The sequence below is a fragment of the Mustela nivalis genome, assembly GCF_964662115.1.
Source record: "Mustela nivalis genome assembly, chromosome: 1".
Lineage (NCBI taxonomy): Eukaryota > Metazoa > Chordata > Mammalia > Carnivora > Mustelidae > Mustela > Mustela nivalis.
The window spans coordinates 196898316-196919871 of record NC_139020.1 but is presented as its reverse complement, the minus strand read 5'-3'; the positions used below and the strand labels follow the sequence as shown (position 1 = coordinate 196919871).

At 39.3% G+C, this 21556-nt stretch overlaps 1 protein-coding gene and 1 long non-coding RNA gene across 10 annotated transcripts in view; one reads left to right on the top strand and one right to left on the bottom strand.

Moving 5' to 3' along the window:
• The first annotated feature begins 2073 nt into the window (after positions 1-2073).
• The window catches only part of RBM6 (RNA binding motif protein 6), a 77495-nt gene continuing 58012 nt past the window's right edge, over positions 2074-21556 (top strand). For 3 of the 9 annotated variants that reach the window (XM_082702951.1, XM_082702946.1, XM_082702949.1), the window contains exons 1-4: positions 2074-2185; positions 6747-8299; positions 9504-9593; positions 10819-10888. Coding sequence is in view for 3 of the 9 variants with exons in the window: in XM_082702946.1 (XP_082559072.1) it covers positions 7373-8299; positions 9504-9593; positions 10819-10888 (1087 nt within the window). In the remaining 6 variants the exon portion in view is untranslated. The remainder of the gene's footprint in view (positions 2186-6746; positions 8300-9503; positions 9594-10818; positions 10889-21556) is intronic. The other 6 variants (XM_082702950.1, XM_082702948.1, XM_082702945.1 and 3 more) reach the window with 4 other exon arrangements.
• LOC309849937 lies at positions 10717-15474 on the bottom strand. Its single transcript, XR_014304001.1, has 3 exons — positions 14163-15474; positions 13512-13928; positions 10717-13277 (listed from the first exon to the last, which is right to left on the bottom strand). It is a non-coding gene; the product is annotated as an uncharacterized lncRNA (long non-coding RNA).

The following is a 21556-nucleotide window of genomic DNA, read 5'->3' as shown; positions in this document are numbered from 1 at the left end:
CATTTTGCTGAAATGTGGTTTGTCTTTTCACTCTCTTGGTAGTGTATTTTGTTTGCACAAAAGTTTTTGATTTTGGTGAAGTCTACTTAATTTTTTCCTTGTGCTTTTGGTGTCATATTTAAGAAGCGGTTGCCAAATCCACGGTGGTGAAAGTTTCCATCTTTTTAAATAACTGCAGCAAAGGTTGTGGAGATGACTTCTCAGCTTGACTTGGGTTACATGCCCATTTTTAGTTTTAATTTTATTTATCTTTTAGCAGGAGAAAATTAAATATAGTGTCATACATATGGGGAATCTATGTATGAGGAATCCATGCAACCATGACATTTCCAAGGCAGTCCGGCAGCATGAGGTTTATATGACATACCAAATAAGGAGAGGGTTAGGGACCTGAGAGTACAAAGGAGAGGAACACCCTTAGCATAAAGGTGAGAAGAGATGTTTGAGAAACAGACTTTGCAGATAAGAGTTTTGCTAAAGAGGAATCTCTTTTTTCTGTTAATAGTTCTCTTCCTGATACAGTCAGACAGTTAAGAAGCAGATAAAGAGGGGCGCCTGGGTGGCTCAGTGGATTAAAGCCTCTGCTTTTGGCTCAGGTCATGATCCCAGAGTCCTGGGATCGAGCCCCACATTGGGCTCTCTGCTCAGCAGGGAGCCTGCTTCCTCCTCTCTCTCTGTCTGCCTCTCTGCCTACTTGTGATCTCTGTCTGTCAAATAAATAAATCTTAAAAAAAAAAAAGGCAGATAAAGAGCTTTTCCTGCTAGGTTTTGATTTGTTTTAATTCTAAATAATGTTTATCTCATAGTATGGTACATCTTGGTACATGCCCATTTTTAGAGCAATTACTGTGATGAGAGTGGTAGACTATTCTGATTGACTAAGCAAGATTGTGTAGGATCAGCCATGGACTGAATGGTGTTAATATTAAAGATGCTGTTTCCAAAAAGGAAGGTGAATGGAGGATAGAAAAATTAGTAAATATTTAGAAAACGTAAACCATTCTTATGACATTGAGAAAAACTTATGATGCCCCAGAGTGCACATTTTTTTAAAGACTTCATTTATTTGAGAGAGAGAGTGATCATGAGTGGGAGAGAGGAGCAGAAGCGGAGGGAGAAGCAGACTCCCTGCGGAGTGGGGAGATAGACCAGTCCCAGAACTCTGGGATCATGACCTGAGCTGAAGGCAGACACTTAACTGACTGAGCCACCCAGACACCCCAAGAGAAATACATTTTTAATTTAAAATCTTTTAAATTTAATTTTAATGTTTAAATTTAATTTTTAATTAAAAATGTATTTCTCCGGGCGCCTGGGTGGCTCAGTGGGTCAAGCCTCTGCCTTCGGCTCAGGTCATGGTCTCAGGGTCCTGGGATCGAGCCCCGCATCGGGCTCTCTGCTCGGTGGAGAGCCTGCTTCCCCGTCTCTCTCTTCCTGCCTCTCTGCCTACTTGTGATCTCTCTCTCAAATAAATAACTAAAATCTTTTTAAAAAAAATTTTATTTATCTTGGGGCACCTGGGTGACCCAGTTGGTTGAGTGTCCAGCTCTTGATTTTGTCTCAGGTTGTGATCTCAGGGTTGTCAGAACAAGTCCCACATTGGGCTCTACCATTGGGCATTGAGCATGCTTGGGATTCTCCTCTTCTCCCACTGCCCCTCCCCACCTCTCTCGCTTGCTCATTCCCTTAAAAAAAAAGTATTTTTCTTGTTATTCTTGTTATAAATTAGTAAGTAAATGTTTAAAAGTGACTTCCGGGGTGCCTGGGTGGCATAGCCGATTAAGTGACCTGACTTTTGGTTTTGGCTCAGATTGTGATCTCAGGGCCATGAGATCAAGCCCTGCGTCAGGCTCTGTGCTCAGTGTGGAGTCTGCTTGAGACTCCCTCTCCCTCTCCCCTTTTCCCCACTTGTACATGCATGCTCCCTCCCTCTTTCTAAAATTAAAAAAAAAAAAAAATTAAAAGTGACTTCCAAAAATATCCCTGTTTTTGTTCCTGATAAAGCAAGGTGGAAGAAATTAGTTTTTTTCTTCATGTTCTAATGTGTTTATATTTTGTGGTTTATTTTATACAGGTACTACTATAACCAGAGTTTGGTAGCAAAAGGATCTACTTACTGGGCTCTCTTAACATAGAAAGAGATGTGGGGGGATTCTCGATCTGCTAACAGAACAGGACCTTTTCGGTAAGTCTTGAAATTTGAATTCTGAAATTGTAATATTTTCATGATAAAGATATATAATATTTTTTGGTCTGTCATAAAGAGGGATATTATAGAAATAGCTCGGCTTTTTAAAAATAGAAACTATTTTAAAAATTTCTAGTCGTTTCCAGTGTTTGTGAGGTTGAATACTGAGCATGCCAAGTGTTTTGTGTGTCAGCACTTTTTTTTTTTTTTTTTTTTTAAAGATTTCATTCATTTGTTGGAGAGAGACAGAGCACAAGCGGGGGAGCAGCAGACAGAGGGAGGAGCAGGCTCCCCACTAAGCAAGGAGCTCAATGTGGAAGTCAATCCTAGGGCCCTGGGAACTTGAGCTTAGCCGAAAACAGACACTTAACTGACCGAGCCACCCAAGCGTCCCAATGTTTCAGCACTTTTTTTTTTTTTTTAAATTTTATTTATTTGACAGACGGAGATCACAAGTAGGCAGAGAGGCAGGCAGAGAGAAAGGGGGAAGCAGGCTCTGCAGTGAGCAGAGAGCCCGATGTGGGGTTCCATCCCAGGACACTGAGATTATGACCTGAGTCAAAAAGGTAGAGGCTTAACCCACTGAGCCACCTAGATGCCCCAGCACTTCTTTGTTTTTTAAGATTTTATTTATTGTTTGACAGACAGAGATCACAAGTAGGCAGAGAAGTAGGTGGAGAGAGAGAGAGAGGGAAGCAGGCTCCCTGCTGAGCAGAGATCCCAATGTGTGGCTCGAACTCAGGACCCTGGGATCATGACCTGAGCTGAAGGCAGAGGTTTTAACCCACTGAGCCACCCAGGCACTCCTGTTTCAGCAATTTTTTTTTTTTTTTTAAGATTTCATTTATTTATTTGAGAGATTGAGAATGAGAGAGAGAGCATGAGAGGCGGGGAGGGCCAGATGGAGAAGCAGACTCCCTGCTGAGCAGGGAGCCTGATGTGGGACTCGATCCCGGGACTCCAGGATCATGACCTGAGCCAAAGGCAGTTGCTTAACCAACTGAGCCACCCAGGTGCCCTGTTTCAGCACTTTTTAAACATTAAAAAATAATCCCCCAATTATTTTTTTAAAATCTCTTTTAACAAAGTAATACATACTTGGCAAATAAGGAAAGCTAGCAAAAACATACATGAACATTTATATATGTAAATAAAAGTTTTGTTAATTTCACTAATTTATGTCTAGAATCCAGAGCTGTGTTTGGCCCATGGCAAATTGTGTTTCAGTTATCAAAAATAGTTCTGAGAAAAAAAATTACAGGGTGCAATTTTTTTTTTTTAAGATTTTATTTATTTATTTGACAGACAGAGATCACAAGTAGGCAGAGAGGCAGGCAGAGAGAGAGAGAGAGGGAAGCAGGCTTAACCCACTGAGCCACCCAGGCGCCCCAGGATGCAATTTTCTAAGGCATTTTCAGTATTAAGTGTTACTGGGTACCTTTCAGTTATTAGTAGATTATATTTTAGATCTGTAGGGAGTTAATTTTTTTTTTATAGCCAACATAATAAATGATGATGGCTGTATTTTTAAAGCTTTTGTATTATGCTTACAATTAATAAAATGCCAAAGGAATGTGATTTTTATGATTTATGGTTTTATTATTTTACTTGGTATATGGCAAAGAAATCTGATCTTTAAAATTATATATTAAATATTTATATGTATGTTATAAATATATATGTATATATTTTTTAAATGCTCCAATTGAAACTTCTGTTACTAGTAAATTTTCTTTTGGATTGGCAGTCTGCAAGTTTTTATCACACAAATTCAAGAGGTGTTCTCATTCTGAAGCTGGGGGTTCTAGTGAAAAATTAGATAGGGAACTGAGTTTTAAAATCCATAAAATATTTAGTAAAGCTAGTGTTTCATAAATACTAGATAGTGGTCTTTACTTTTGGCTCAGCAGTCTTTAAGTTAAAGCAATGGTGATGATGCTGGGTGCATTTTTCCTTTCAAAATTTAAGGTCTGCGTCAGTGGTCAGCAAATTATAGTCTTTAGCTCACTTTTGTTTTATTGTAACACACCCATGATCATTTGTTTAGCTGTTGTGTGTGTTTGCTTCTATGCCACAATGGCAGAGTTGAATAGCTGTGACAGACTGCAAATCCTAATACTGATACTATCTGGCTTTTTTGTGGAAAGTTAACCGATGCCTAGTCTAGATCAGTGGGCTTATACATCAACATTTTTAAATATTTAGGTTGTAATCTATTCTTTTTTACTTATATTTATGGATAACTATTTTGTAAGTAAGCCTATTTGTACAGAATTTGCCTAATTTAGATTATTTTTAAAATTTTTTTATTTATTTAGATTGTGTCGTTAAGCCTTCAGAAATGTTGGGTAACCTTTGCTCTATTTTGTAACTTGGAAAAATATTTTCAGAACATTTTTTGTTTGACCAGTTTGTTATTTAAAATTGTATTCCTCCACCTTAATTTTAGTTTTTTTTTCTTCTAAGATTTTATTTATTTACTTGAGAGAGAGCGAGCATGAGAGGGGAGAGGGTCAGAGGGAGAAGCAGACTCCCTGATGACCAGGGAGCCCGATGTGGGACTCAGTCTCGGGACTGCAGGATCATGACCTGAGCCAAAGGCCGTTGCTCAACCAACTGAGCTACCCAGGTGCCCATAATTTTAGTTTAAATATAAGTTATTACATGCTGTTTTTAAGGTCTTTGACTAGAAGGGAGATGTAGTTTATATAGCATAACTTTTTGGAAGACTAATTTGGATTTTTTTTAAATAGGGGCATCTTTTCTTACAGGGACACCTGGGTGGCTCAGTGGGTTGGGCCTCTGCCTTTAGCTCAGGTCATGTTTTCGGGGTCCTGGGATCGAGCCCCACATCGGGCTCTCTGCTCAGCGCGGAGCCTGCTTCCCCTTCTCTCTCTGCCTGCCTCTCTGCCTACTTGTGATCTCTCTCTCTGTGTCAAAAAACAAAACAAAACAAAACAAAAAAAACACTTAAAAAAAGTATCTTACAGGAAAATTATTTTACATTTTATTTTATCAGCTTCTTAAATTTTATTTGATTGAAAATGATTTTCATAATCACTGCTATTTTATGTTAATAGAACTGTTTCTTGAATAGTCTGCATAAAATACATTTCTAAGAACGCTAGTACAGTAGGTTACTCTAGATCTATTTGATCCTCCCAACTTAAGAGGGTAGTATAATCTTCAGAGCGGTATTCAAAGACAGTGTTAGAAACACTCTGGTCAGAAAACATGTAGGTTTAGATGCCTCAGCACCCATGAGTGTTTGCTGAAGCTTAAGTCTTCCTATAAGCTAACTGTTGGGATTTGAGGATTTTAAATATGAGAGACACTAGAGTTAGTGATAATGTCTTAATTTTAGTGCAAAATACGAAGACTGTTTCAACTTGCTCCTCTTGGGATGAACCACACAGACATTACTAATGTTAATGGGAGCTAATGGAAGTCATCATGTTCCGAAAAGCCATTAAATATGCATCATTCTAATGTTCAGGTTACTGTTGTTGAAGTCCTATTACTTTAAGAAAGGGTTTGGCCTTGTAACTCTTTCTCCTGAACTGAGTGACCCAGAATCAGTTGTCCTTTGAGTATTTCTCTCGTGGTATAGTCTGTGCTCAGAGGGTCATATCCTGTATATTCTGGTAGGAGAGAACAGAGTTGGACGTGATTTCCTAATACTTTTTGTTTTACTGCTAAATAGCAAATAGCCTTTCAGATCATTTCCTGTTTTCTTTTTTTGTACCCTCCCCTTATCCTTCAGCTCAGGCTCCTAGGTATCTAATTGCCTATTTAAATTCCTTTTTACCAAAGCCTAAGTGTGTAAATGGTCTGAAGGCTAGGCAAAGGGAAGAATTGGGTAGAATGAAAGAGTAGGCCAGTTCTCATTTATCTCTTGAGTTTTGTAAACTGAGCATGTGAATTTAATACTTTGCTTTTTTTTAAATATATTTTACTACTATGAAAAACTAGTACGAGGCATTAGAATCTGGAATATAAGCTTTTTCCTTTGGGACCTGGAAATAATACTTGGAGGCCAAATGCTCTCTCTAGGTCCCTTTCAGCATTAAGCTAGATGCTGTTGCTTGGCTAAGTTGATGTACATATGCTTTGTAGCATGATTCATGCTGCCTTTTGTGATACTCTTGGGTAGTTAACATAATAGGACCCAGGTGAGAGTGCTTCTAGGTGGAGCCAATGTAGAACTGGATTTTAGATGCAGCCAGGGTTTATGCTCAGCTGGTGTACCCTTGTGTGCTCCTACTGGTGATTTACAGCCAGTGTTCCTTCATTTTGGGTGTGCATCCATTCCGATCTGGGTGGTGTCTATGATGTAGCTGTAATCAAATATTTTGCAATATTATCGTAGTATGCAGAAATGAGAAAGACACCTCCTGAAATTTACTGTAATACATTTATAGTGCATTGATTTATTTGACGTATAGGAATCATCATGTTGATCTTGGAATTCTAAGTTCCCTGGCTGTAGGAAATGGAAATTTTTGTAGTGTGTCACCATTGCTAGCTTATCTGGTGTTGCGGATTTTCCCTGTTGCAGGACTGGGTGAAAGCTTTTTCTGCAGCAGTCATGTTGAAAACCTTGTGTTGACTTTCCTCGTGTTCTGAAATGGGAACATAAAAGTTTACTCCGCCACTTCGTCTTAAAATAGCAAAACATTGCTGTTTTCTGCAGATCTAGGACCTTGTTACAGAACTCTGCCAAAAAAAAAAAATGTTTACAGAAGAATGTGCTGTGATTAGAGAAGAATATGCTGGTGTGTAGATTTCAAACTCTCTGGACAATATGAATAACACTGTCTTTGTTTCTACAGTGGGAGCCAAGAAGAAAGGTTTGCTCCCGGGTGGAACAGGGATTATCCTCCTCCTCCCCTTAAGAGTCATGCTCAAGAGAGACACTCTGGCAACTTTCCTGGCAGAGATTCACTTCCCTTTGATTTCCAGGGGCATTCGGGGCCTCCCTTTGCAAATGTAGAGGAGCATTCTTTCAGCTATGGAGCTAGAGACGGACCGCATGGTGACTATCGAGGAGGGGAGGGACCTGGACATGATTTTAGGGGGGGAGATTTTTCATCTTCTGATTTCCAGAGCAGAGATTCATCACAGTTGGACTTCAGGGGTAGGGACATACATTCTGGGGATTTTCGGGATAGAGAAGGACCACCAATGGACTATAGGGGTGGAGATGGGACTTCTATGGATTATAGAGGTAGGGAGACCTCTCACATGAACTACAGAGACAGGGATGCTCACACTGTTGATTTCAGAGGTAGGGATGCTCCTTCATCTGACTTCAGGGGCCGGGGCACTTACGATTTAGATTTTAGAGGCCGGGATGGATCCCACACCGATTTTAGGGGACGAGATTTATCAGATCTGGATTTCAGGGCCAGAGATCAGTCCCGTTCTGACTTTAGGAATAGAGATGTATCTGATTTGGACTTTAGGGACAAAGATGGAACACAGGTGGACTTCAGAGGCCGAGGTTCAGGTACTAGTGATCTAGACTTTAGGGACAGGGATACGCCACATTCAGATTTCAGAGGTAGACACCGGTCCAGGACTGATCAGGATTTTAGGAGCAGAGAGGTGGGACCTTGTATGGAGTTTAAAGATAGGGAGATGCCCTCTGTGGATCCAAATATTTTGGATTACATACAACCCTCTACACAAGATAGAGAACATTCTGGTATGAACGTGAACAAGAGAGAAGAATCCACACATGACCATACAACAGAAAGGCCTGCTTTTGGCATTCAGAAGGGAGAATTTGAACATTCAGAAACAAGAGAAGGAGAAAAACAAGATGTGGCCTTTGAACATGAGTCCACATCAGACTTTCAAAACAGCCGGAGTCCACTTCAAGACCAAGACAAGTCACAACTTTCTGGAGGGGAACAACAGAGTTCAGATGCTGGTGTGTTTAAAGAAGAAGGTGGTCTGGACTTTCTTGGCCGGGAAGACACTGATTACAGAAGCATGGAGTACCGTGATGTGGATCACAGGCTGCCGGGAAGCCAGATATTTGGCTATGGTCAGAGCAAGTCTTTTCCAGAGGGCAAAACCTCCCGAGATGCCCAGCGGGACCTTCAGGTATATTAATGGAATAGATTGCTTTTCTGCTTCTTGTTATATCATAAGGCATTTCTGAAGGATGAAGCGTTAGGGTCCAGGATCCTTGGTCATGGGTCTCCCCTTCTATAACCATTAAAAAACAAAATGGGGACACCTGACCTGGCTCAGTTAGTAGAGATTATGACGCTAGAGCTCAGGATTATAAGTGTGAGCCATGTTGGGTGTAGAGATACTTTTCCCCCCCCCCCCCCAAATATTTTATCTATTTGACAGAGAGAGAGAGATCACAAGTAGGCAGAGAGACTGACAGAGGAAGAGAGGGAAGCAGGCTTCCCACTGAGCAGAGAGTCCAATGTGGGGCTCCATCTCAGGACCCTGAGATCATGACCTGAGCCGAAGGCAGAGGCTTAACCCACTGAGCCACCTAAGAGCCCCAAGATCAGGACACTTTAAAGAGTAAGAGAGGACAGTGCAGTTGAGGCTTCTGTGAATACAGAAAATACAGATTTCTCTGAATTGTACTCTTGTATGGTCAGATGACACCTTTTGATTTTGTTCTGAAATTTATTTATAGTTGACATCTTTGACAAATGGCACCTGATTAAAATTTTTTTTCTGGGGCGCCTGGGTGGCTCAGTCAGTTAAAGCCTTCGGCTCAGGTCATGATCTCAGGGTCCTGGAATCGAGTCCCGCATCAGGCTCTCTGCTCAGCGGGGAGCCTGCTTCCTCCTCTCTCTCTCTGCCTGCCTCTCTGCCTACTTGTGATCTCTCTTTGTCAAATAAATAAATAAAATCTTAAAAAAAAATAATAATAATAAAATTTTTTTCCTATTTTCTCATTCAGGAAAGGAAAATTTTACATATTTATATTTACATATGCATACATATTTTTTATTATGTGAAAAATATTTTTTAGACTGTTAGTGGGTTTTTTTTTTCTTTTTTTTTCATGGTTATAAGTCCTATTCAGCACTGTTTCTCTTAATGTTCTGCTTTACTATTTCAAGACTCCTCAGTGAGCCTTGATTTTAGCACACTTATATACTAATGATTTGAAATCAAATTTTGGAACTCAGAAAAGTAGAGAATTAAAATTTTTCATATCTTAATGTGATGCAAGTGATTTTGATATTTGATACTTAGAACTTGCATTTCATCTTTGCTTTCATTTGCAAACTAACATGCTTTTATTTCTGAAATAATTTTTTATTCTGGATTTAAGGATCAAGATTATAGGACTGGCCCAAATGAGGAAAAACCAAGCAAGCTTATTCGATTAAGTGGGGTGCCTGAAAATGCCACAAAAGAAGAGGTAAGGCTCTTTTTCCTTTTTCTTTTTCCCTTTTTTGTCAATTAAAAAATTATTTTTACTTTTTTGTTTTGAAAAATTAATAGATTCATAGGAAGGTGCAAAGAAACTTACAGGGAAATTTTGGGTGTCCTTCCTGCAGTGTTCGCATCTTACATTACTATAGTACAGTAGCTAAACCAGCAAGTTGGCTTGGGTACAATCCATAGAACTTACGTAGATTTCAGCAGTTATGCTTTCACTCACTGAGGTGAGGTTCATGATTGCTATCCTCAGACCTGGTAATCATCCCTTAAGACATAATCCCAGAGGGACCATTGGATTGCATACATAAAGATGCAGTTTATTTACAGTAGTAAAAACTAGGAGATGCATAACTCTTCAGTGTTGAAGGACTGGCTGTAATGGCTGAACTTAGAGGAAAATATGGTTAGGCTTTTATAATAGGAAGAGCAGACTGTGATTACTCTGTGCCAGGCGTCATGTGGTGCTTACTAGCATTAGTTCTTTAATTTTGACTGCATCCTAGGAATAGGTACTCTTTATTCATTCCTTCCAAATACAAAGCACCAAGCACATGCTAGGCCCTGAGTGATGCAGCAGTGAGTATTGTAAAGTCACTGCGTCCATGGGTAATAAAAAAGTAAACAAAAAACATAATTTCAGGCAGTGATAAATGATCTAAAGGAAACAAAAATAAAGGTGTTGAGCATAACTGGGCTAGGGGCTATTTTCATTTGGGTAGTTGGGGGAAGGTATCACTAAGGAAATGACATTTGAGCCCAGGCCTGAATGCTGCAAGAGAACAGTCCTTCTGAAGATGGGAAAAATAACCTGACCAGGCTGAGGGAGTTAAGTGCCATGGCTCTGGACTGGCATGAGCCCAGGGCATCATCGCATCATCTTATGTTTAACAGATGAGAAACTGGGCACTGAAAAGTTACACAGCAAGAGAGCAAGAGAGGCTTGGAACGTAAGCTGTCTGATTTCAGAGCTCGGGTACTTGATGGTTATGTTCTTCTGCCTTTTTTGTGTACTTGGGAATTTTTGAGTAATTATGTTCTGCTCATTAACAGTTTTGAATGCCTAGAATGTACATGGGTTAATTTTGCCTTAATAAAGTGATGATAGCCTTAAATTACATAGAATAAAATCAAGGAGGAAAAATTAAATATTTAGTGTTTGATTAATGTTTTACATCATTCGTGTATACACCATATTCTTGCAGATTCTTAATGCCTTTCGGACTCCTGATGGTGTGCCTGTAAAGGACTTGGAGTTGAAGGAGTATAACACAGGTGAGTTTCTGCACATGCCAGGGGCCTTGGGTTAGGAAGAGTCTTTGTCACATTTCTGCATCATGTGCTACTCAAAGTTATTTTAAGAAACCACGGTTAAGATTTCCAGAAGCCTCCTATTGATGCCTTCAAAGAACAGCCAACTTTAGGCTTAGCTGTGGTTCTTTGTGGCTGTTTGTCCACACATGGGTGATGAGGATGCATGTTCCAGTTCTTCTGGGTGCCTATGAGATATAAAGTGAGTGTTGTAGCATTTAAGATAGAAAGTTAGTGTCATAGCATTTATCCCTGAATATATTTTATATAATCATTAAATTTACTATGTATGTTCTTCATTGTGGTGGAGTGTTTATGTTTGAGCCTGGCAAGATGTAATAAATTTACTATGTTTAAAAATTTACATTTCATTGCTTCAGCCTGAAATTTACAACTTTCCAGAGAACTTGTACAAATTAGCGGTTTCTTGGATTTTCAATCTTGCTCTGAGAATGAAGCCCTGCAACAGCTGTTTTGTTGAAACCTATGAATAGATCGAGAAGAACTTTCTCTTTAACCTCTGCTCTGTGGTCTTAACTACAGATTAAACTTTTCATAATATTGTCCTAGTGTTTTAGAGTATCATGTTTGGTCAGTTCCTTCAAATCTTAGTACAAAAAAACTGAAAGTGAAATGCTAGGCACTCAAGGCATTGAGTGATATTTTAGTCTGTATAATATGGAATGATTTAAAAGTGAAAGTAATCTTCAGGTGATCTCTTGTGGGATTTTAAATTGAAGAAAGTAGATCATTAATCTGTTCACAGAACTTAGAATTTTAGTAATCCAAATTAAAGAACACTTCAAGTAAGAGTATGCTGTATTTTGAGGATATAGTTTACTCTAAAGAGTTTACCATGGAATAAATTTCTTTGTATTAACTAGAGAGCTGCTTCTTCAGTTTGGTTCTGCAGAGGAAAACTATCCATAAAAATAAATTTTTGGTGCTTGAAATAATTTGGTATTTTTGTGAAGTCCAGAAGTATTTTTTTCTGTAAAATTTTTCTAGAAAGCTAAGTATTTTTTTGTTTTAAAAGCCTCAGTTCTCAAAAAAAAAAAAAATCAGTCCTCAATTTGTGGAAATGTAAGAGTAGTAATGTTGTTCTTACACATTCATGTCTTTTTTTTTTTTTTTTTTTTTGCACGTGTCTTATACACATTTTCTAGATGTACTATTATCTTTAGGAACTAAAAGTAGAATTTATAGACCACAGTTACTTTTTAACTGACAGCAGTAACCTCAGTTTTGGTCTTATTTCATGAACTGTGTTTTTATTAAGTATTGGTATTTTAAGGAAAGTAGAGATGTCTTGAAGTTTAAATAGCAGCTTAAACTCTTCATTTCTTTAGTACTCATTGACTTTATATTGTCAGATGTATTAGCAGAGTAATACTTAATGTATAAGGTCCATAGAAGTAGTTCTTAAATTTGCATGGTATAGTAGCTATTAGAAACATAATTGGCAGACCAAAGACATTGATACTCATGTGAAATCATTCAAGACAGTGGTTTAAAAAAAAATCACCTTTCAGGAAATAGTCTTTTCTTCGCATTTTATTATATGAAGTGACAGTGTATTAAATATGTATATATGGTTCTTTTTTTAATGAGAGAATTGGATTACCAGTCCCATGTTATCCATCTCTTCGTGGCAAGTAGAATGAATGTTTGAAGATATCTGTCAGATCATGTTAACTGCCATGCCTAAAATCCTCTAATGGTCTTCCATCTCATTTGGAAGAAATTCACAATTCTTTGTTCTGACTTACAGAATCCTGCATGAGCTGGCCATTGGCTAGTTGATCTCATCCCATACTGCTCTCCACTTTTCTTCTTATGCTATAGCCACACTGAACCTTTCTGTAGACTTGATCAGTATAGACTTCTTTCTCTGAAAGGGCCTTTGCACTGTCCTTCCCTCTGATCCTCACTCGTCTTTTGGGATTTAGTTCTTGGCTTCAGTTTCACCTCTCAAGGCCTTACCTCACCATCCAATCCAGAATCACTCCTTGGTGGTTTTTCATCATATCCTGGTTTGTTGTCATAGGATCGATCATTCTGGTATTTTCTTAGTGGTTTTGTGTATCTTATTCCTCCCAGAGAGTTAGTTCCATGACAGTGGGAGCCTTGTCTATCTTGTTCCTTCCTGTTACCCTCATGCTTGCCACTCTCCTGGCACTGATGGGTTCTCAGTATGTGTGGAATGAGTAAGTGTCTGTGATGTGTATTCATAGCAGCTGCGTTAAAGGGGTCATTTAGGTTTCAGAGCAGTGCAGCCTTATATCTGCTGAAGAGTATGCCTTGAAGCAATCAGATGTTTTAAGAATGTTTTTAACATTTGCTTGTTAAAAGACTTTATGTGCATTTTATTTATTTTTTATTTTTTATTTTTTTTATTTTTTTTAAGATTTTTATTTATTTATTTGACAGAGAGAGATCACAAGTAGGCAGAGAGGCAGGCAGAGAGAAAGGAAGGGAAGCAGGCTCCCTGCTGAGCAGAGAGCCCGATGTGGGACTTGATCCCAGGACCCTGAGATCATGACCTGAGCCGAAGGCAGCGGCTTAACCCACTGAGCCACCCAGGCGCCCCCTTTATGTGCATTTTAGTAGAAGAGGTAACTTTCATAAATGGCAGTCAGTTTCTTTCTTTTTCTTTTTTTTTTTTTTTTTTTTAGTTTCTTTAGGCTTATAATAACCTGCAGAGACCATGCAGGATGGACACTGCTCTTAAGAAGGGGACTGTAGGGCAGAGGTTTAGTTGGTGTAATGGAGAACCAGTCTATAATGGAGAGAAAAGATTAATGCCTGTTCACTGACTCTGGTAATCATTGATTTAATTTTGTTTCATTTAGGGCTGTGTGAATACAGGGCCACAACTTTTATCCAAAATCTGTGGGGTCAAATAAGTTTATGACTTTTTCTGAATGCAGAAGGGCAATGTGGTACATAGATCAAATATGAATTATATCCCCCAGTGGGATGTATATCAGTCATAAGAATACTTCTGCACCGGGGCGCCCGGGTGGCTCAGTGGGTTAAAGCCTCTGCCTTCGGCTCAGGTCATGATCCCAGAGTCCTGGGATCGAGCCCCGCATCGGGCTCTCTCCTCAGCAGGGAGCCTGCTTCCTCCTCTCTCTCTGCCTCTTCTCTCTTCCTCCTCTGCCTGCTTCTCTGCCTGCTTGTGATCTTTGTCTGTCAAATAAATAAATAAAATCTTAAAAAAAAAAAAAAAGAATACTTCTGCACCAAAATATGTGACTATTCTCACTGAGAGAACTGTAAAGACTGTAAAGAGACGCAGTATACCATAGGTCAGGATTTGTCTCCAATTGACTTCATATGACTTGAAAATTTTCCAAAACACTTAATATTTAAGGGATTTTGGAGTCCCAGATAAGGAGTTGTGAAGCTACATATGTGATATATATTTGAGTTTTTCTTTTGCCATTTGCAAATATATTATAACCCCATTAGTTGTAAATTACCTTGAGTGAAATGATTACATTCCTGGGAAAAGTATCGAGAGTGAAATTTGGTGGCTGGATGAACAAACTTTGGTGTGCCTACAGTGGAATACTACTCAGCAATAAAAATGACAAAACTACACATGTACGTAACAACGTGGAGGAATCTCAGGTATTGTGCTGAGTAAAAGAAACAAGACTGAAAAGGCTACACACTGCCATAAAAAGGAATGAAATACTGATACATGCTATAACTTGGATGAATCTTGAAAACATTGTGCTGAGTGAAAGAAGCTAGGCACAAAAGAGCACATATAGTATGATCCCATTTATATAAAATATCCAGAATAGGCATATCCATGGAATAAGAAAGCAAATTGTGTAGCTTGGCTGTTGTCTGAGGCTGGAGAAGGGGGAGATGGGGAGTGACTGCTTAATGGGTATAGGGTTTCCTTTTTGGGGTGATAAAAATGTTCTGGAAGCAGGTAGTGGGGATAGCTGGATAATGTTGTGAATGTATTTAAATGCCACTGAATTGCACTGCAAAAACGGTTAAGTGGTGTATTTTATGTTATGTGTATTTGATCATAATTTTTAAAAGGACTACATACAACATGATTCCATTTCTGTGATGCTCTGGAAAAAGCAGAATTAAAAGGATTAGAAAGTAGTGGTTGCCGGGGTGTTGGGGGAGGAGTCAATTGTAAAGTGGAAGCATGAGGGAATTTTGGGCAGAATTGAACTCCTCCGTATGGATTGTGGTAGTGGTGTATGGATGTTAAATTCACTGAAATTGATATCTACTGTATTTAAATAAGAGAACATCCTTGTTAGGAAGTACACACTGAAGTTTTTAGGGGTAGAGGACCAAGTTGTATGTTTTTTTCTCTGATGTGGTTTAGGGAAAAATACTTGCTATGTATGGACAGGGTAGGAAGAGAGTAATGAATGATACAGTAGATACAACAAAGTATGTCAGTAGCTATATACACAAACAGTGAATCATGGAACACTACATCCTAAACTAATGATGTACTGTATGGTAATATAACACAATAAAAAAATAAAAAGAAAACAAAACAAAAATATATCAATAGCTGAATCTGGGTAACGTCCATGTGTGTGTTCTTTGTGCTGTTATTCTTGCAACTTTTTTATAACTTGGAAATGATTTTCAATAAAAAGTTGAAAAACTGACAGTACAATTGATGTATTTTATTGTTAAGTGATCAGCATAAATCTTTCAAGATAAAGACTACAATGAACAGCCTCTGTGAACTATAGTGCAGTGGTTCTCAGAGTGGGTTCTGGACCAGCAGTGTCAGCACTACCTCAGACCTTGGTAGAAATATAAATTCTCGGAATGCTTGGCTAGCTCAGTTGGTTAAGCCTCTCTGCCTTGGGCTCGGTGTGATTCCAGGGTCCTGGGATTGGTCCCACATTGGGCTCCTTGCTCAGCGGGGAGCCTGCTCCTCCCTCTGCCTACTGCTCCCCCTACTTGTGCACTCTCTCTCTCTCTGACAAAAAAAGGAAATAGAAAGAAAGAAATACAAATTCTCCAGCCTTGATTTAGACCTACCAGATCATAAACTCTGCGGAAAAGGCCCAGCCATCATTGCTTTAACAAGTCATCTGTGTGATTTTGATGTGCCCTGAATTGGTAGAACCACTCACTGCACTGGATTGATTATATTCTTTTTTTTTTTTTTTTAAAGATTTTATTTATTTATTTGACAGATCACAAGTAGGCAGAGAGGCAGGCAGAGAGAGAGAGAGGAGGAAGCAGGCTCCCTGCTGAGCAGAGAGCCCGATGAGGGGCTCGATTCCAGGACCCTGAGATCATGACCTGAGCCAAAGGCAGCGGCTTAACCCACTGAGCCACCTAGGCGCCCCGATTATATTCTTTATTCTAGAACGTTTTGGTACAGTTTAGAAGAGACTTAATAAGCAGGTGGACCTTCTTTAAGTCAAAAAGGCTAATGCTTATGTGCTTTAGGAGCCCATGGCAAACACTTGCCTTTCCTACCTGATACCAGTTCTGCTGTAGTAAGCTGTGGCAGGAGGTAGAGTAGGGTTGATGCTATTTTATGCCCTTAGTTGTACTTTCTGTTTATGTAGCATATTTCCTCCAGAGATCTTGGAATGGTGGTAGATTAATACCACTTTTTTAAAAGATTTTATTTTTTGAGAGAGCAGGAACAGAGGGAGGGAGAGGCAGAGGAAGAAGCAGACTCCACACTGAGCCGGACGCCCAATGCGGGGCTTGATCCCAGGACTCTGGGATCACGACCTGAGCTGAAGGCAGATGCCAAACCAGCTGAGCCACCCAGGCGCCCCAAAGTGTTTCTGTAACTTATGAACATAGAATTGTTCTTGGTTTTTATTTTTTTTATTTTATTTATTTTTTTTTATTAAAGATTTTATTTATTTATTTGACAGAAATCACAAGTAGATGGAGAGGCAGGCAGAGAGAGAGAGGGAAGCAGGCTCCTTGCTGAGCAGAGAGCCCGATGCGGGACTTGATCCCAGGACCCTGAGATCATGACCTGAGCCGAAGGCAGCGGCTTAACCCACTGAGCCACCCAGGTGCCCCTGTTCTTGGTTTTTAGATGAATTTACATGCCATCCAGTATGCTTTGATGCTTTTTCCAAAGGAATTTGTATTATTTAAGCAAAAATGATACAGCTTCTGGATTAAGTTTCCTAATATGTCTCATACACAGAAAGTAATTTTCCATAGTTACTGAAGTGGTACAGAATTATTACAGTACTGTTTTATTATTTAGCAAACAAATTTTTTAGCAAACAAATTATTTAGCCAAAAAACTTTTAATAGGAAAGTTAGAAGGCTAAATGGAGGTAGTAGTAGGAAGAAGGCATATCTTGCATTGAGTCTGTTAGCATTCATATAACAAAAGGGCACAGTTTCTGTGGCCCTGAGTAACAGGCTTATATCATAACCTTTCATTTTTCACAATTGAAATGGTTTGAGTTTTTACCATCATGTTGATAAAATAGAAGTTTTAAGAAAAGAAAAACCCAGAGAGAATCTGTCACTTTAGGGGCAGAAATCCATTGTGAAATGGATTGATCCTGATGATACAAGACATGCATAGTTGATGATACTCCAAATGGAGTAGCTAAAGACACAATAGTTAACGTCATTTAGAAAAAATAGAGCTGGAAAATGCAAATACACATTTTTTTTTTGCAGTACTTTTGGCACTTACAGACTAGACAAGTAAAAATTTTTAGTTTTGGGGGCGCCTGGGTGGCTCAGTGGGTTAAGCCGCTGCCTTCGGCTCGGGTCATGATCTCAGGATCTTGGGATCAAGTCCCGCATCGGGATCTCTGCTCAGCAGGGAGCCTGCTTCCCTCTCTCTCTCTCTGCCTGCCCTTATCTGTCTACTGTGAGCTCTCTCTGTCAAATAAATAAATAAAATCTTAAAAAAAATTTTTTTTTTTTAGTTTTTAGGGGAAAACTGACCATAGGCTAATTGGAAAGCATCCCATTTTCTTGTCACATTTCTAAAACTGCAGAAGGTACTGTTTTCAGCCAGGAGTCTTAATAGATTTGGTACCACATTTGGGGAGGTGTTTACAGAGGAGCCTTAAGCAAAGATGGCAAAGCTTTTAAAATAAAAATGTCTTGGGGCATCTGGGTGGTCCTCATTTTCTATTCCGACTCATCCTTCAATTTAAACTCCTTTGTTGAAACCACTTAAGTTACGAAGGATGGCTATGGTAATCTGCAGCCCTAGTAGGAAAGTTTTTATATTATTGTTGACTTTTACTGGACTCCCTGCATTCTTCCTTTCCTTGGGGCTTTTGGGTATAGAGTTTTAGTCTATAAATTTTATTTTTTATTTATTTATTTATTTATTTTTAATATTTTATTTATTTATTTGACAGAGGGAGATCACAAGTAGGCAGAGAGGCAGGCAGAGAGAGAGAGGAGGAAGCAGGCTCCCTGCTGAGCAGAGAGCCCGATGTGGGACTCGATCCCAGGACCCTGAGATCATGACCTGAGCCGAAGGCAGCGGCTTAACCCACTGAGCCACCCAGGCGCCCCTATAAATTTTATTTTTTAGATTTTATTTATTTGAGAGAGAGAGAGAGCGCAGAGGGAGAAGGAAAAGCAGACTCCCTGCTGAGCAGAGAGCCTTACGCAGGGCTCAATCCCCGGACCTAAATATCCCTACTTGAGCTGAAGACAGATGCTTAACCAACTGAGCCACCCAGGCGCCCCTGGAGTTTCATTCTAGAACTGATAATGAGACATCTTCACAACCCAAGGCATCATTTTATTCAGAAACAAGAACCACCACCTTTGTGGGTTTTGGTTGGTAGACTTTGTAATCTTGGAGATCTCTACCTAAACTGTATGTGACATCTGATGATAGAAGAGATAGCATGGGAATATAGCACGACAGCGATGAGCAGATGCTTTAATTGGCAATTCATTTCCTCTTCCCCAGAGCTATTTAGCCAAGATGGAATGTGCATCTCCGAGATGGGGAAGGTGTTTGAACTCTAGCCCTTTGTTAGCTTCTTGCTTTTCCCAGTTCCTCACTCTTCTCTAGGTAGAATTGCTTCTGGCTTCTGTACTTGTTTCTTTGGCCAAATGCTCAGGTGGCTTTGCCTGAGTCTTCTAGGTTGTATAAGTCTATATGGGGCTTCTAGTGCCTTTGGGTGTTTAGGATTCATGAAAGTTTCTTCTGCTGGAGTAGCAAGAATTAAAGGGTCCCTAATCAGGGGGAGGGAATAATGCAGCAGCCAGTTGTTTTCTAGCTTCAGTCCGCGGAGGGAAAGTCATTATGTTACTACCTTCAGTGGGCAGAAGATAGAGGCTCTACATACAAACTATTTATAGGATATGAAACTACATTGGCCTCTTCTTTTAACTTTATCCTTACACCAGAACATCTGATCTGTGCTCACCCTTTCTAGCTTAAATTCTGCACCCTCAAAATGTTAATTAAATCAATTTTTACCTGCTTCCATATTTCTTACATTAGCATTTAGGACCTCTATCTAATTTACATGTAAGCTTTGGTGACACTACTTTATAAATATACCACTGAATTGTACAGTTTATTTTGTTTTATTTTATTTTTAAGGATTTTGTTTTGTTTTTTGTTTTTTTGGAGGGTGCTGGGGAGAGGCAGAGGGAAAGGGAGAAAGAAAATCTTAAGCAGGCTACACACCCAGCATAGAGCTTGACACAGGCTCTATCTCGCAACCCTGAGATCATGACCTGAGCCAAAATCAAGAGTCAGACACTTAACTGACCAGGCACCCCTCAAGATTTTTTTTTAAGATTTTATTTTTATTTATGAGAGAGTGGGGGAGGGGAGGGAGAGAGACATGTCAACTCTGACCCAAGCTAAAACCAAGAGTCAGACACCCAACTGGCTGAGGCACCCAGGCATCCCCTAAGATTTTAAGTAATTTCTACACCCAGCGTGGGGCTTGAACCCGTAGTCCTGAGACCAAGAGTTGCATACCACCTACTGAGCCAGCCAGGTGCCCTTGAATTGTACACTTTAAAAGAGTTTATTTTGTGGTATAAATTACATCTCAATTTTAGAAAATAAACCTTGAAAATTGATTGACAAGTCATATAAAGATTGATTTCTTAAATCAATCTTTAAAATTAAAAACATTTTCATGAGTATTTAGAATATTTAACAGAGCTTTAACCAGATATTAATGGCTTACTGACTGGTACTTAAACCTTATAGGTAGAGTTCATAATTGATTGTCCCTAGTCTCAGTTCAATTCATTATGCTGCTCCTAGAAAATGTTGTTATATTTTCATCTTTTTAAAAAATAAAACAGCACCCTGTACCCCCTGAAAAGCTTATGATTCATTTGCCTACCAAGTATGTGCCATTCTGATTAGTATATGACTCTACCTTCGTAACTACTACAGAATGTTATTGTTTGTTTGTTGATTTATTTATTCAGTCAATAGTTATAGTGCCTTGAGGTGCAGAGGATATGCTGGTGATCATGAGCATTGTAATCTTTGACCCTAGGGGCTTCGGTTTCTGTGGAAAATGGATATATGTTCCTGTATTCATCTGAATAGGTCACAGTATCTTATAAATCAGTTTTTTTTTTTTTTTTTTTTTTTTTAAAGGGATCTGGGAGTTCTTACATGGGTTCTATTTGGCTGAAAGTTTGATGTTTACCACTATGGATAACTTGATGAAAAATGGTTAGTTCTTTTTTGTTTTTTTAAGATTTTATTTATTTTATTTGCCAGTGAGAGAGAGAGAGTGAGAGTACAAGCAGGGGGAGTAGCAGGCTCCCCTTAGACTAAGGAGCCTGACGCGGGACCCATCCCAGAACCCAGGATCATGACCCAAGCTGAAGGCAGACACCTAACTGATTGAGCCACCCAAGCATCCTAAAATATGTTCAGTTATTTCTAATGCTAAAGTCACTAGATGACAAACATAGAAATTTTAGAGTCAACAGGCTTAGAAAAAGAATAACACCTGGGGCAGCTGAATTATTCAGTCAGTTGAGCATGGCCTGCAGCTTAGGTCATAATCCCAAGGTCCTGGGATCAGTCCCATCTCAGCCTCCTTGCTCAGCAGGAAATCCACTTCTCCCTTTGCCTGCCACTTCCCTTGCTTGTGCATGCTTTCTCTCTTTCTAACAGATAAATAAAGCTTTTTTTAAAAAAATAACACTTAAGTGAATGGTTGGAAATAATTATTGGTCAGAGAGGTCAGCAAGTTATTGTTAATGATGTCCCCCGATTTTCAAAGAGTTAAAATGAAACCAGACTTTTCATGGTTGTTACAGGAAATGATAGACAAGAAGTAGAGAAAATTGCACACAGATATATGTGGGTGCTTTTTACCAACCTGGAAGCTTTCCAAATTCCATCATTGGGGGGTTTTTATGGAAGGTTCCATTATGCAGTCATTCTTGATTAAATCATTGTGGCTACTGGTGCTTAGCTTAAATTCCAACTCCTTTCCTGTCCCTGCACATTGGAGGGGTAAGGCTAAAAGTTCCAAGCTTCTGATCAAGATTTGGACATTCTGATCACCAGGCCCCATCCTGATGCTATATAGGATCCCACCCAAGAGTCACCTCATTAGAACAATGGGCACTCATGTCACCCTTATCATTCAGGAAATTCCAGGA